General features: G+C 46.4%; 2 protein-coding genes across 5 annotated transcripts in view; one reads left to right on the top strand and one right to left on the bottom strand.

Annotated features, from left to right (window-relative positions):
• Nucleotides 1-272: 272 nt before the first annotated feature.
• On the bottom strand, nt 273-4,749 carry LOC133119129 (nuclear transcription factor Y subunit beta-like). Of its 3 annotated transcripts, none has more exons than XM_061229555.1 (7): nt 4,625-4,749; nt 3,103-3,196; nt 2,587-2,720; nt 1,868-2,065; nt 817-895; nt 551-630; nt 273-424 (listed from the first exon to the last, which is right to left on the bottom strand). In XM_061229555.1, the coding sequence occupies exons 2-7, from the start codon at nt 3,194-3,196 to the stop codon at nt 392-394; spliced, it is 618 nt and encodes a 205-aa protein (XP_061085539.1). In that variant the 5' UTR covers nt 4,625-4,749; the 3' UTR covers nt 273-391. The 3 variants fall into 3 exon arrangements, with proteins under 3 accessions (XP_061085539.1, XP_061085541.1, XP_061085540.1); XM_061229557.1 differs by having other exon boundaries at nt 4,650-4,715; XM_061229556.1 differs by lacking the exon at nt 4,625-4,749 and adding an exon at nt 4,278-4,581.
• Nucleotides 4,750-12,106: 7,357 nt separating this feature from the next.
• Nucleotides 12,107-13,500, top strand: part of chst11 (carbohydrate (chondroitin 4) sulfotransferase 11) — a 38,720-nt gene continuing 37,326 nt past the window's right edge. Inside the window, exon 1 of one of the 2 annotated variants that reach the window (XM_061229636.1) lies at nt 12,107-12,365. In XM_061229636.1, coding sequence (XP_061085620.1) covers nt 12,263-12,365 — 103 coding nt within the window. In that variant the 5' untranslated portion in view covers nt 12,107-12,262. Of the gene's footprint in view, nt 12,381-13,500 lie in introns of both variants that reach the window. The other variant, XM_061229634.1, reaches the window with a different exon arrangement.

Raw genomic sequence — 13,500 nt, 5'->3', positions numbered from 1 at the left:
TCAGCCACTCTAAACTCCCAACTTGGATAAAACTCCAAACAATAATGTACAAAGGAAAGGGGGAAATGAATCCACAAACTAAGTCCTCAAGACAATAAAAAAAAAAAAAAAAAACACAACCCCCCAAAAACACCTAACTGACAGGGGTTTAGACCCAAACTCAGGGTAAATTCACGACTAAACTTTGTGAACGGGATTGTAAAATTTACACAACAGGGTACCACAAACCCCCCCCCCCCCCCCCCCCCCCACTAATCCCCCCGCCCCCCCCTCCTCCCAGAAGCCAGTGCAGTGATGTTGACCCTTGACCTTTGACCTCTGACCTCTGTCTGGCACACAGACACCAGCCTCTTCTGCTCCACAGCCCTGCTCTCAGGAACAGGAAGTCCAATCAGGAGAACTGAATCTGCTGTACCCCAGGGATCTGCACAGGAAAGTATCAACCACCATTATTTTAGAACTAGGATTATGAGATTGAGACCATGCATGTCTGGACTGCAATGTGTGTGTGTGTGCAGTCTCACTGGGACCTGTGCCGGTGTGTGCTTACCTGCTGGTAAGAGGTGGTGTACACCATGACGTTCTGCTGCTGCCCATCAGCAGTAATGAGACCTGCTGGTAGCTGATTTGCTGGAAGCGGACACAATGCATTGGTACATCGCTTAACCAAGTGCGTCATAAATGTATAAAGTGTAGACCCCTGGGACATAGCACTTGTTACAGGAGGTCCAAGGGGCATGACGACACACACAACACACCCTCACTCTCTCACACACACACACACACACACACACACACACACACACACACACTTACTGAAGCTGTCCTCTGTGAGTTCGTCTCCGAGGCCCTCGGCCACAGACACGGTGGTGATTCCCTTCTCTCCCTTCATGGCCTGGGAAAAGAAAGTGTCCGATGATGACAGATAGAACGCTCCCTACGTCACACTAAAGCCCGCTATGTCGTGCTGGAGGCGGCAGATCTTCGGCTTATATGGAGAGAGGCTTCATTATAATGACGGTGTACTTTAGGTACTTTAAGGCACTTAAGGTCTGAGTGCCCCAGTGTGTAGGTAAGCAGTACCGGTGAGTGTGCGTGCGCGTGTGTGTGTGAGCGTGCATGCGTGTGTGTCTGTGTGTGTGAGCGTGCATGCGTGTGTGTCTGTGTGTGTGAGCGTGCATGCGTGTGTGTTCTGTGTGTGTGAGCGTGCATGCGTGTGTGTCTGTGTGTGTGAGCGTGCATGCGTGTGTGTTCTGTGTGTGTGAGCTTGCGTGCGTATGTGTCTGTGTGTGAGCGTGCATGCGTGTGTGTCTGTGTTGTGAGCGTGCATGCGTGTGTGTCTGTGTGTGTGTGAGCGTGCATGCGTGTGTGTCTGTGTGTGAGCATGCATGCGTGTGTGTCTGTGTGTGAGCATGCATGCGTGTGTGTCTGTGTGTGAGCATGCATGCGTGTGTGTCTGTGTGTGTGTGTGCGGGCATGAGAGAGCTGTGTGTGTGTGAGCGCGTGTGTGTGTCTGTGTGTGAGCGCGTGTGTGTGTCTGTGTGTGAGCGCGTGTGTGTGTCTGTGTGTGTGTGCGTGCGTGCGTGTGTGAGCGGGCATGAGAGAGCTGTGTGTGTGAGCGTGTGTGTGTGTCTGTGTGTGTGTGAGCGTGTGTGTGTCTGTGTGTGAGCGTGTGTGTGTCTGTGTGTGAGCGTGCGTGCGTGCGTGCGTGAGCATGTGTGCGTGTGTGTGAGCGTGCGTGCGTGCGAGAGAGCATGCGTGTGCGTGAGCGCGTGTGTGAGAGAACGGGCATGAGTGAGAGTGCGTGCGCGTGCGAGCGCGTGTGTGTGTGTGAGTGAGTGTGCGTGACAGTGCAGCGTGAGCACACCTCTCTGAACTTCTGCAGGTAGAGCTTGAGGGGCTCCACGTACATGTCGAAGCCCAGCGTGGACATGGCGAACAGGATGTCCTCGCCGTTGATGGTTTTGCGCTTCTCCTGGTGGCAGCGCTCGCTGGCCTCCGACGTGATGAAGCTGATGAACTCGCTCACGCACTCCTGGACGCACTCCTTCGCGTCCTTGGCGATCTGCGGAAGGAGGTCAAGGTCATCGAGAGCTCGGGTAAGAACAGGACTCTAAACCGGGGGGGGGGTCACATGTTCAAATCCCAAATAGGCTCAAAGGTTCAAATGGAAATTCTGCGTTGTGAACAGTGAACTTATAGGGCAACATTAGCTCAGGAGGTAAGCGCAGTCGTTTGGCAATTATTTTTTAGCTCAAGGTTCCAGTTCTAGTCCAGTAAACTGCTCTCCTAACACAACTTCAGCAACATTAGCTCAGGGTTGCCAGTTCGATTCCCTGCCCTGGGTGTGTTGAAGTGTCCCTGAGCCTAACCCCCACATGCTCCTGACAAGCCGGTCGGCGCCTTGCATGACAGCCACCATAGAGGGCGTACACCATAGAGGTGTTACTGATGCCAGATACGGGACTCTATAGTGCTCCCATTTCAGGTGCATTTGCTCTGGTGTACCAACTGGAGAGAATGTTTCATAGAACATGCGTGTGGGAGTGTGTGCTTCTGAATGTCGGCGTCGAACCCTGTAGATACCTTTCCCGTCTGAGGAACTGCGTTCTTCATGATGCGCGCCACGTTGGCGATGGGTAGGTAGATGTCCTGCTCGCGGAAGTTGTCTTTGCTGCCGTTGCCGTCTTCGTGGTCATTCAAGCCTTCGTCTCCATCATCTTTTAGGTCAACAATAATAAAATAAACCCTAAATAATAACCATTTCCAACGCAAGCATTTGTCATTCAAGTGGCATTACAGAATGTCGTAATTTCTCACCAATCACAAGTCCTCGGATGTGAATATAGGACATATATAGGAATATATACAGTATATGTACTGACATAATGTGGCCTTCGCTCAAGAGACATTAATATTGTCTCAGAAATAACAAATATTTGTTATAAAAGTCAAGGACTTGGAACGAAGACCAGCATATATAGAGGGTCGCGGATCCTAGATTGAGGCACTGTGGTTCTGCATTTCACAACACAACCGTGCCTTATTGGCAGCGCAAGTTTCATTTCAGAAAGACCGAAGGTGACAGAAAATGGGTATTACCGTCCTGAGACTGCAGAACGTAGTGGCTTCCTGCCATGTACTCTCCAGTAATGCCCAGCTGGGAGGCATCGGTGGTTGAACTGTCTCCGTCCATCTGAAACCAGACATGACAGCCGGCGTGTCACACAAAGATACCCTGGGCATCTTTTAACGGTCCGTCAGTTTGCATGAACACCTTTGTTCAAAATATATCACATTAACTAATAGCGAAGTAACTAGCGTAACTTGTTTTTACGTTCTCTCGTTTTAAGTAATAACGCATCCACACTGGAACGTTTCATTCGCTGTATGTAGAATTTAATATTTGAGTTCAATTCATGTTCATACAACCACATTGGCATAAACGTGTCCAAACAGCCAGTTTGCTAAATAATGTAATATTTAAGGCTGGTCTGCGATCATGCTCCTCCTAGTCTCATTCATAGTCATTCCTTTGTTCCCGCGTTGCAATCTGAACTGGGGATGATGAATCCATAAGAGAATTCTTCAGGTCATTCACCATAGCTATTTTAATAAATTATAATTAGCCAACTAACTTCTGATAGGCATCAAATGCTTGCCAACCAGCGATTTAATAGAGAAATAAAATAGATCTTCCTGACACCAGACTACGTTAAGTTACCTATCGCTAACGTGATTGTTAATTTGCATAACGTTAGCTAGCTATGTGGTTATAACAATTGTGATCCAACTCAAATAAAAACATTAGGAAAATTGTCACATTGGTGTGTAGTAACATAATAAAACTGGAGCTTGCACCAGTCAGTCAATTAATTAAAAGTTAACGTTTTCTAGCGACATCGAAATAACTGGAGGTGACCAAATACCTCCCCAGCCTTTGTTTACCACAGACAACGTTATAGCTAGTGAGCTAACGTTAGCCTGTAGGGAACTGGTAAAATAAGCTTGATAACTTGTTAGTGATCATGTTGTATTTTTGATCACACCCAGTTGTTTGCTTGAAATATCCAACTAGTTTTCCGTTGTACATTGGCTAACGTACAACAAACTGTACTCTGAACGACATGTTTTCACGTAAATTAATTTCACAACAACGTTACCTAATGTTAGCTAGGCTATCGCTACCCAGTGAAATGGAGCGCGTTTTCCATCTTATCCAAAGCGCTTCGTACTACGCAGAGGAATGGAAACTACTTGTATCGAAAATGACTCACTTTGTCAACTCTCCATTGTGGTTAAATGTACAGTTTTAGTGCAAGATCCATCACGATTAATATCCATATGAGAGACACTATGTCTGGCTACCCAAGATCTCAATCGAAGGGTTTTCACAAAGAAATGCCGAGCATCAGATGCCAGCTCGGGCCTGTATTGTTAGTCGCCAAAGCCAGCGCAGACCCAAGATTTAAACCAGAAACTTAATTATTATCTCATCTCGGTACTTCCTGCTCTCAATCTCTCATTCACTCAGACAACAAATAAAAATCAGTCAGAGACGGACATTTCCATTCGAGCTAACGAGAAATCGGTTAGCAATCATTGGCCGGAGTCAGACACAAACCTGCAATGCAGCCCTGGTTGGTTACCTTCTCAAAACGGCCGTTTGGTTGGACAGAAAATGGCTGCGAAAGAACCAGTCCCAGCGCGGAGCTCCGCGTCCCAACAGCGCCAACTAGTTGCGTTTCTTTTGTCTACGTTGACAATGCGCACTTGCCTCTTATTAGCCAAAGTGCGTCGCACGTGATACGTCACCCAATCAGAGGTTAGTGCGCGAGGCTTGCGAGTGGAACGGGTACTCGCCCTCCCCCTCCGTTGACTATCGCGACTCGAACCTCTTTCCAAGTGACAGTTGTTAACATGGACAGAAAGCCCTCTCTCTGCTCTGCAAATCGTCCAGCAACATTACCACCGAGGATAATTTTGCCTGACCAACCTGCCAGTACCCGAATCCGAAAGTAAATAGTAATTGTCATGTAAATTCTTGATTTATGTTGCATTTAGCTTGATATTAAATATTGAATTTCCTTGGCAGCCGTCATGCATGCGTGCTTTAATTCAAACGAATGTCAATTGAACGTTCATGCATTTTATGAACATAAACCAAAGGTTTTTAGGGCTGAATTTATTCAATATCAGCCCAAAAGCAAAGCCCCTACGTAAATGCGTGCTCAACTGCGCATGCTTCGCCTTGTGAATCCTTCCTGTGTTATTGTGGGGTCACATTGGTGAGCTGACAATGTGTGAATTACAGTTCAATAGTTGTGGCTGTAGCATTCTACCCATAATTTATCGGTAGGGGCGGTATTTTCCAGAAAGCATAATGACACAATACGAAATGTACTTTGTGGGCTATCTTGCACCAAGAGCGTTTTTCCTCTTTCATCTTATTTGCCTAGCAACCCTAATACTTCATTGTAAACAATCCTGCGTAGGCCTACAAAAAAACCGCAGCTCTTTCGAAGAACGTATTACTTTACTTTGGTTCAAATAACATGTTTTCAATACGTGAAGTTGTATCATTGTAATTGTAATCTGTTTTCCTTTCACACACGAAATATATTTTTTTGTGTGTGAGATGAGGCGCTCGTGTCATAATTGTACCACTAGGTGTCGCCACACGCCTTAATATTAAAAGGACAATGGAATGGACGATATATCGATATATCTTTAAAATATATACATTATTATAATGAGCAAAGTATTTCCACATACAAGAATATAACCTATCCCCCAGACAACAGTAAAGGCTTCTGAGTCTATGAGATACCACCCTGTCCTCTGGTTCTGAGGTTTTAGCATCCTGATTTCCTTTTCTTATTTTTCACGGCTTTACCCAGATTCTCCGATGGAAAATGACCACAAGAAACGTCCTCGTTCGTTCCAGCTTTGTGTGAAAACATTGTTCATAGGTGAGGCTGGAACCTGCAGTACCTGTGGGGCCTCACTCCGTTGTGTTCTGAGCCCAACTTAAATAAAATAAGTAGCATTTAAAAAAACAAAAGATCAAGTGGCTGTTCCCATGATACTTTGCATGGCTGTCTGTCCCCCAGGACCACAGAGGGGTACCATCATGGCTGCGCTGGGATTTCACTCTCTCTCACTCCCTCTCCCTCTCACACACACTCCCTCTCCCCCTCTCTCGCACACACTCCCTCTCTCACACACTCTCTCTCCCCCTCTCTCTCACGCTCTCTCCCTCTCTCACACACTCTCCCACTCCCCCTCTCTCTCACACTCTCTCCCTCTCTCACACACTCTCTCCCCCTCTCTCTCACGCTCTCTCCCTCTCTCACACACACTCTCCCTCTCTCACACGCTCTCTCCCCCTCTCTCTCACGTTCTCTCCCTCTCTCTCACACACTCTCCCTTTCTCCCTCTCTCACTCTCTCCCTCTCTCTCCCCCTCTCTCTCACGCTCTCTCCCTCTCACACACACTCTCTCCCCCTCTCTCTCCCCCTCTCTCCCTCTCTCACACACTCTCCCTCTCTCACACTCTCTCTCTCTCCCTCTCTCACACTCTCTCCCCCTCTGTCTCATGCTCTCTCCCTCTCTCACACTCTCTCCCTCTCTCACGCTCTCTCTCACACACTCTCTCTCCCTCTCTCACACACTCTCTCCCTCTCTCACACGCTCTCTCCCTCTCTCACACTCTCACACTCTCTCTCCCTCTCTCACGCTCTCTCTCACGCTCTCTCTCACACACTCTCTCTCCCTCTCTCACACACTCTCTCCCTCTCTCACACTCTCTCTCCCTCTCACGCTCTCTCCCTCTCCCTCTCTCACACTCTCTCACACACTCTCTCACACTCTCTCTCTCCCTCTCTCTCACACACTCTCTCTCTCCCTCTCACACACTCTCCCTCTCCCTCTCTCACACACACTCTCTCCCTCTCCCCCTCTCTCACACTCTCTCCCTCTCCCCCTCTCTCTCACACACTCTCCCCCTCTCTCGCCCCCTCTCTCACACACACTCCCTCTCCCCCTCCCTCTCACACTCTCTCCCCCTCTCTCTCACACTCTCTCCCTCTCTCACACACTCTCTCCCCCTCTCTCACGCTCTTTCCCTCTCTCACACTCTCTCCCTCTCCCCCCACACACACTCTCTCACACACACTCTCTCTCCCCCTCTCTCACGCTCTCTCCCTCTCTCACACACACTCTCTCTCCCTCTCTCACGCCCTCTCCCTCTCCCCCACACACACACACTCTCTCTCCCTCTCTCTCTTACACTCTCTCTCTCCCTCTCTCACACTCTCTCTCTCCCTCTCTCTCACACACTCTCTCTCCCCCTCTCTCTCTCAAATTCAAATTCAGCTACAGCTAAATAAAAATAAAAACAACAACAACAACAACGTATATTTAGTAAGTGATGGTGAGAGGTTAGGCGGCACGGATGGTGCAGTGGGTAGCACTGCCGCCTCACAGCAAGGAGGTCCTGGGTTCGAATCCCCGTCGGCCGGGGCCTCTCTGTGTGGAGTTTGCATGTTCTCCCCGTGTCTGCGTGGGTTTCCTCCGGGTACTCCGGTTTCCTCCCACAGTCCAAAGACATGCAGGTTAGGCTGATTGGAGAGTCTAAATTGCCCATAGGTATGAGTGTGTGAATGAATGGTGTGTGTGCCCTGCGATGGACTGGCGACCTGTCCAGGGTGTATTCCTGCCTTTCGCCCAATGTATGCTGGGATAGGCTCCAGCCCCCCTGCGACCCTGTTCAGGATAAGCGGGTTAAGATGATGGATGGATGGATGGATGGATGGTGAGAGGTTATTATGTTAATTATATAATACATAGGTGTATTATCAAGTGAATAAAAGTTGATTGAAAAATATAATGATGAAAATATCTCTAATTCCTGTTCTCTGGAACGGATTATGGGACTATGTTACAGTGTTAATTTTCTTTTCTCTTAGCTCGTGGCAAGCGCTCACATATTGTGCAGACAACTTTATAAGTTCTGGTGCTTCTCCCAGACATATGCTTAATCGTTCATCATATGTTTTGCTGTCATATGATGTGATGCTGGTTTTAACTTTCCCTAGGAAAGCCTCCCTTAGAGTTGCATATATGGGGCAGGAGAGGAGAAAGTGAGATTCAGTTTCTATTTCTCCGGATCCACAGTGTTTACATGTTCTCTCCTCTCTGGGCTTCCATTCCTTCCTATGGCGTCCCGTCTCTATTTCCAGGCTATAGTCACTGAGTCTGTACATTGTTAAGGTGCGTCTCTGTTTGGGGTTTTTTATATTAACAAGGTACTGTGCTAAGGTGTATTTTCTATTCAATGACCGATAACATTCTAATTTGTTGGAGTTGTTTATTTCAGTCAGCCAATTTTCAATGTATTCATTTTTGTTTTTGTTATCTATTATTTTTAGTTGTGTTTTTGAAAGAGTATGGAGGGTGTTGTTTTGAAGATGGTATGTTAACCATCTTCTCTCACTCTCTCACACACTCTCTCTCCCTCTCATGCTCTCTCCCTCTCCCTCTCTCACACACTCTCTCACACACTCTCTCTCCCTCCCTCTCACACACTCTCTCCCCCTCTCTCTCACGCTCTCTCCCTCTCTCACACACTCTCTCTCTCCCCCTCTCTCACGCTCTCTCCCTCTCTCACACACTCTCTCTCTCCCTCTCTCACACACTCTCTCACTCTCTCTCTCCCTCTCTCACACACTCTCTCTCACTCTCTCTCTCCCTCTCACACTCTCTCTCACTCTCTCTCTCCCTCTCTCACACACTCTCTCTCACTCTCTCTCTCCCTCTCTCACACACTCTCTCTCTCCCCCTCACCCACACATCTCTCTCAGTCACACAGAGGGCTCATTCCATTGGCTTATTTTCCACGTCAGTTACACTCATGGCAGATGGGAAGAGGTGGGCCTACAGGTCGACCATTTATATATCAGGCTTTCCGAGTAAATTCCCCCCGCAAAGGATGCGCTCACGTTTCCTTGCTCAAAGGAAAGTTCGGGAGTTCTGCTTCTAGCTCCGAGTCAAGCGTTCGCCGGGTTGCAATGCCCTTAAAGATGGTGGACCTCGATCTGTTTCCAGGTCAGGGGCAAGGAAAAGAAAAAAAGAGGTGAAAGTTACACGACTGGAACGAGCTGGGAGAGTTCCAGAGCCTCGCTCTCCTGTCGTGTACTCTGTGCCCCCTCCAGCGGATTCGGCTGTGGGACTGACCCTCTCGGCATCAGTCACACTTGGGACGACATATACGCTCGTGGTCTTGTTCTGTATTCAGCACAAACAATTCAGGCAAAGTGCTACCAAAGCATGCGCAGAACTCATTTTCATAAGACGCTACATTAGCTACATTATCTTCACTGTACATATGTGTTTACTTTATCTATACGCCTGCTTTGCACTCCAGTATTACCTATGCTGTTCTGTTACACCCTTATTCTACTTGTGCAGCTCGTTAGATACATCTTTAGACATATTAGAATCTTTTGTATAATACCTAACTGCATCTTGTAGGCATCAAATTATTTTTAAATGTTTGATTATTTCTCATTCGCAGGCTGCACCTTGCATGAACATGGTTCCAGTTCTGGTCCAGTAAATTGCTCTCCTAACACAACTTCAGCGACATTAGCTCCGGAGATAGTGGCTGGAGGGTTGCCAGTTCGATTCCCCGCCCTGGGTGTGTTGAAGTGTCCATGAGCGAGACGCCTAACCCCCGAATGCTCCTGACGAGCTGGTCGGCGCCTTGCATTGCAGCCAGTTGCTGTCAGTGTGTGAGTTTGCGTATGAATGGATGAATGAGTGGCATCGATCGTAAAGCACTTTCGATAAAATCCATCCATCCATCATCTTAACCCGCTTATCCTGAACAGGGTCGCAGGGGGGCTGGAGCCTATCCCACCATACATTGGGCGAAAGGCAGGAATACACAGGTCACCAGTCCATCACAGGACACACATTACATTACATTACACAGTGGGATTAGAACCACCAACCTTGCGGGTCCCAGTCATTTACCTTAACCACTACGCTACAGGTCTCCCCCAGGTCAACTGGCGGAAATCGCATTTCCTAATCTCTGCTAAGTGAGACGCTATCTAAACACTGTAGGGTTTTCAGAGGGACATGTGAGATCCATTCTATGTCACCAGAACCACTGTTCTGGCTTCAATTGCAGACCGTGTAAAGGACCATTTAAGTTTGGAGTAATTCAGAGAAATGGCTTTGCGACAGATTGGTGTCTAAGCGGAGATCTTGTTCGTCTCCAGGGATTGCTGGGCTGTTCAAGCCGGCATTGGGCAGTCTCCTTGACACAGGAGATAATTGATCATTGAACCCACATCTTAATTTATGCATCATTTATTAGGGTATACAGCAAATTCTGAATGCATCACGCACATAATTGATAATAGTTTTCCAAACCATATCAATATGTGAGGTGTGTGGTTGCTGGTTGTTGTCTTTGTGCGAGAATGTAATAGAAAAACATTACATATACATTACATTATTGGCATTTAGCAGATGCTCTTATCCAGAGCGACGTACAGTTGATTAGACTAAGCAGGAGACAATCCTCCCCCGGAGCAATGCAGGGTTAAGGGGCCTTGCTCAAGGGCCCAACGGCTGTGCGGATCTTATTGTGGCTACACTGACCGGGATTAGAACCACCAACCTTGCATGACCCAGTCATTTACCTTAACCACTACACTACAGGCCGCCCAAACACAAAACACAAACACACTCTGCTCTTTTTCAGGCTTTTCTTTTGGCTGGGTTTATCGTGTAATGCACATTCAGGACAGTGCAGGCTGCTTGAGTGTGGTAAACCTCTGTGGGACCCTGAAATGCACGGGACAATGTCTCTGTAGACAAATACACAATTTATTCTAAGATTGTTCTTCGAAATAAGAGTACACATTTCTAGCAGCAACATAAATCCCACTCTTTTCGTTTCCAGTCTCATTGCTTTTATTGTATTTGCCATTAATGCAGAGAATATATGATGCAGAGAATGTTTATACTGATAATATTAAACGGCCAGGCAACGGACTCTTGTAATAATACGTTTACTGCATTGATTTGTGAAATTACAATCCGGGCCCTGCGTTACATTCTATGTCATCCGCGATCAATCGATCACGTCATATTTTTTATTTGCCAGCAGATGGCGCAACAGAGTTGTTGCAGAAGTTGATGGAATGGGGCACTGTACATTAATTCTCAAGGACAAAATCCTCGTTTCTTATAACCACTGATATTACGATGTGTTCAGTCTGTCTTGCAATATTAGCTGACTGACAATGGCAAGAGAGGTAAGACACACACACACACACACACACACACACACACACACACACACACACTTACCAGTAAGACAAATAAAATGACATTCAAGCCGAATGAATCTGTTTGATTAATACTAAAGACGACAATGCGTAATTTGGAAATACTGCAGTAGCCTACATGTGAGCAGAGTTCATTTTCTTGGAGAAGGTGAACTGCCTAAATTCCCTGAATTATCAATTAGTGTGTGTGTGTGTGTGTGTGTGTGTGTGTGTGTGAGAGAGAGAGAGAGAGAGAGAGAGAGAGAGAGAGAGAGAGAGAGAGAGAGAGAGAGAGAGAGATACCTGTGTCCAGGTGCGATTAACTTATTATAAGTGTATACAATAGTGTTAAGCTGTTCAGGTGTGATAACATTTTAGTACCATTGAGATACAGTTGTTAGGTGTTGTACATTATGATACTGGAACATTAATTCTCTACAGATGTATCTGATGAGCTGTATAGTAATAATAAGGATGAAACAGTACTGTACAGCTAATGCAGGTGTAATAATATTGTGCCATACACGGCTAATAGTTCGCTTTTTTGAAATAAACATTTCTGTTACTCTGACTACTACTGCAGCTATTACGACAACTATTTTCATATAACCTACAACGTGTCTCGCTTGAGTTGCCGTCTGGATGTATATCCATCTGCCAAGTTGCTTTGGACTCCAGCACCAAACCAGCGACTGGGCGATTTCATTCTCTTTGGTTTTTGAGGGGGTACACACACAGTTTTTCTTCCCCGGCAGCCGGGCGTGCGGTCAGAAATGGTACGGTCCGGGGGAAGCGTTGAGTCCGTTTGAGCCTCGAACGCTGCTAATGTCATCATCGGCACCACGCGCCGGTGCCTGGTCCAAACATTTAAAATTAACGGTACACAGAATATACCGTCCTTTCAGCCGTCTCCAGCCATGAAACAGGCTGTGTTCGAACTGATGAGGATGAGCAGAATTTGCCGGATGGTACTCGCCACTTGTTTGGGATCTTTTGTTCTGGTCATCTTTTATTTCCAAAGTATGTTCCAGCCAGGTAGGACCCCGATTCGCAGAGTGTGGTGACATAACGCGTTAGCGAATTGATTATTGTATTAACCATTCGTGTCACTGGGGATAGGATACCTGCCCTCACAAAACGAGTAGGCTGTGTCTGTAAAATATGTGTACTTAAAAGCTTCCTCCTTAATTAATCAGTTCGTATGAATGACAAGTGGAAATCCGCAGCTAAACTGCTAGCTAGCTGCACGGTGGTTGTTTCGTGTCCCCCAATGTGTTGCGACGTTGCTAGATTGAATTGCTGAATTGTCATTCATTGATAACAACAATGGAAATGTAATTTTATCTGTTTTCCAAGCTCTCTAACTCAGCTTTCCCAACATATTTTCGCTCCATGACTGTACAGACGAACTTAAATGTGAGGTTAAATCTACCGTTAACCTCTGACGGAGGATCTTTGTTCAGCTCAATTTGCAAACTTGCCCAATAAATACAGTAGGCTTACTGTATGGCGTTGGTTCAGAAGAAGAAGAGCTCTGAACGTTTTGACTGTCGCCCGGACTGTGTAAACATGAATATTTCCAAGATGTACGTGTTTACACTGCTTGGTTTTGAGATTTGAGGGAGACTTTTTCGAACCGATTAATTTGTGGCTTGTGCTTCGCTGATGTGATATTAACACATTTGCAACCTCGCAGGTTGTGGCCACAATTCTTATCGGTGTGTGATAAACAAAGAACATAATTTTAAATTCAATCGAAAAATATTTCAATTGATGTGAAGAAATTTAATTCCAACATTAACTATGTTAACATTAGGACATACTACAGTACGCTGTAAAACAAATGCAATTATGTGTGACCTGCTATTAATTTTGTGGGCGACACGAGCCGACTGACAAGCTCGTGCGGTCACTGCACATGATGCGCTCGGATAAAAAAAAATAAAAAAAACTTAATTGTGTTTCAATTTGTCCTCGCAACAGGCCCTACATGTTGCAATTTAAACACGAAATGCATTTTTCAAACGATGATATTTGACTTTTGCAAGATATTGGTTGTTCACAGGAATGACTCATCCGTTATCACATCCGTTCCCCTGAATCTGACATTAAGGTGTAGTGTTGGAGAAGCAGAGAACCAGGTGAATTTATTCAG

Source organism: Conger conger, chromosome 19 (assembly GCF_963514075.1).
Source record: "Conger conger chromosome 19, fConCon1.1, whole genome shotgun sequence".
Lineage (NCBI taxonomy): Eukaryota > Metazoa > Chordata > Actinopteri > Anguilliformes > Congridae > Conger > Conger conger.
The sequence above is the reverse complement of the archived record's forward strand: the minus strand, read 5'-3'. Positions and strand labels throughout refer to the sequence as shown.

What these genes read in the sequence shown, in the direction of transcription:
- LOC133119129 (XM_061229555.1), bottom strand. Translation starts at nt 3,196, where the DNA reads ATGGACGGAGACAGTTCAACCACCGATGCCTCCCAGCTGGGCATTACT. An exon ending in CGTTCTGCAGTCTCAGGACG is followed by an intron (nt 2,721 to 3,102) that starts GTAATACCCATT and finishes TTGACCTAAAAG; the next exon opens with ATGATGGAGACGAAGGCTTG. An exon ending in ACCTGCAGAAGTTCAGAGAG is followed by an intron (nt 896 to 1,867) that starts GTGTGCTCACGC and finishes TTCTTTTCCCAG; the next exon opens with GCCATGAAGGGAGAGAAGGG.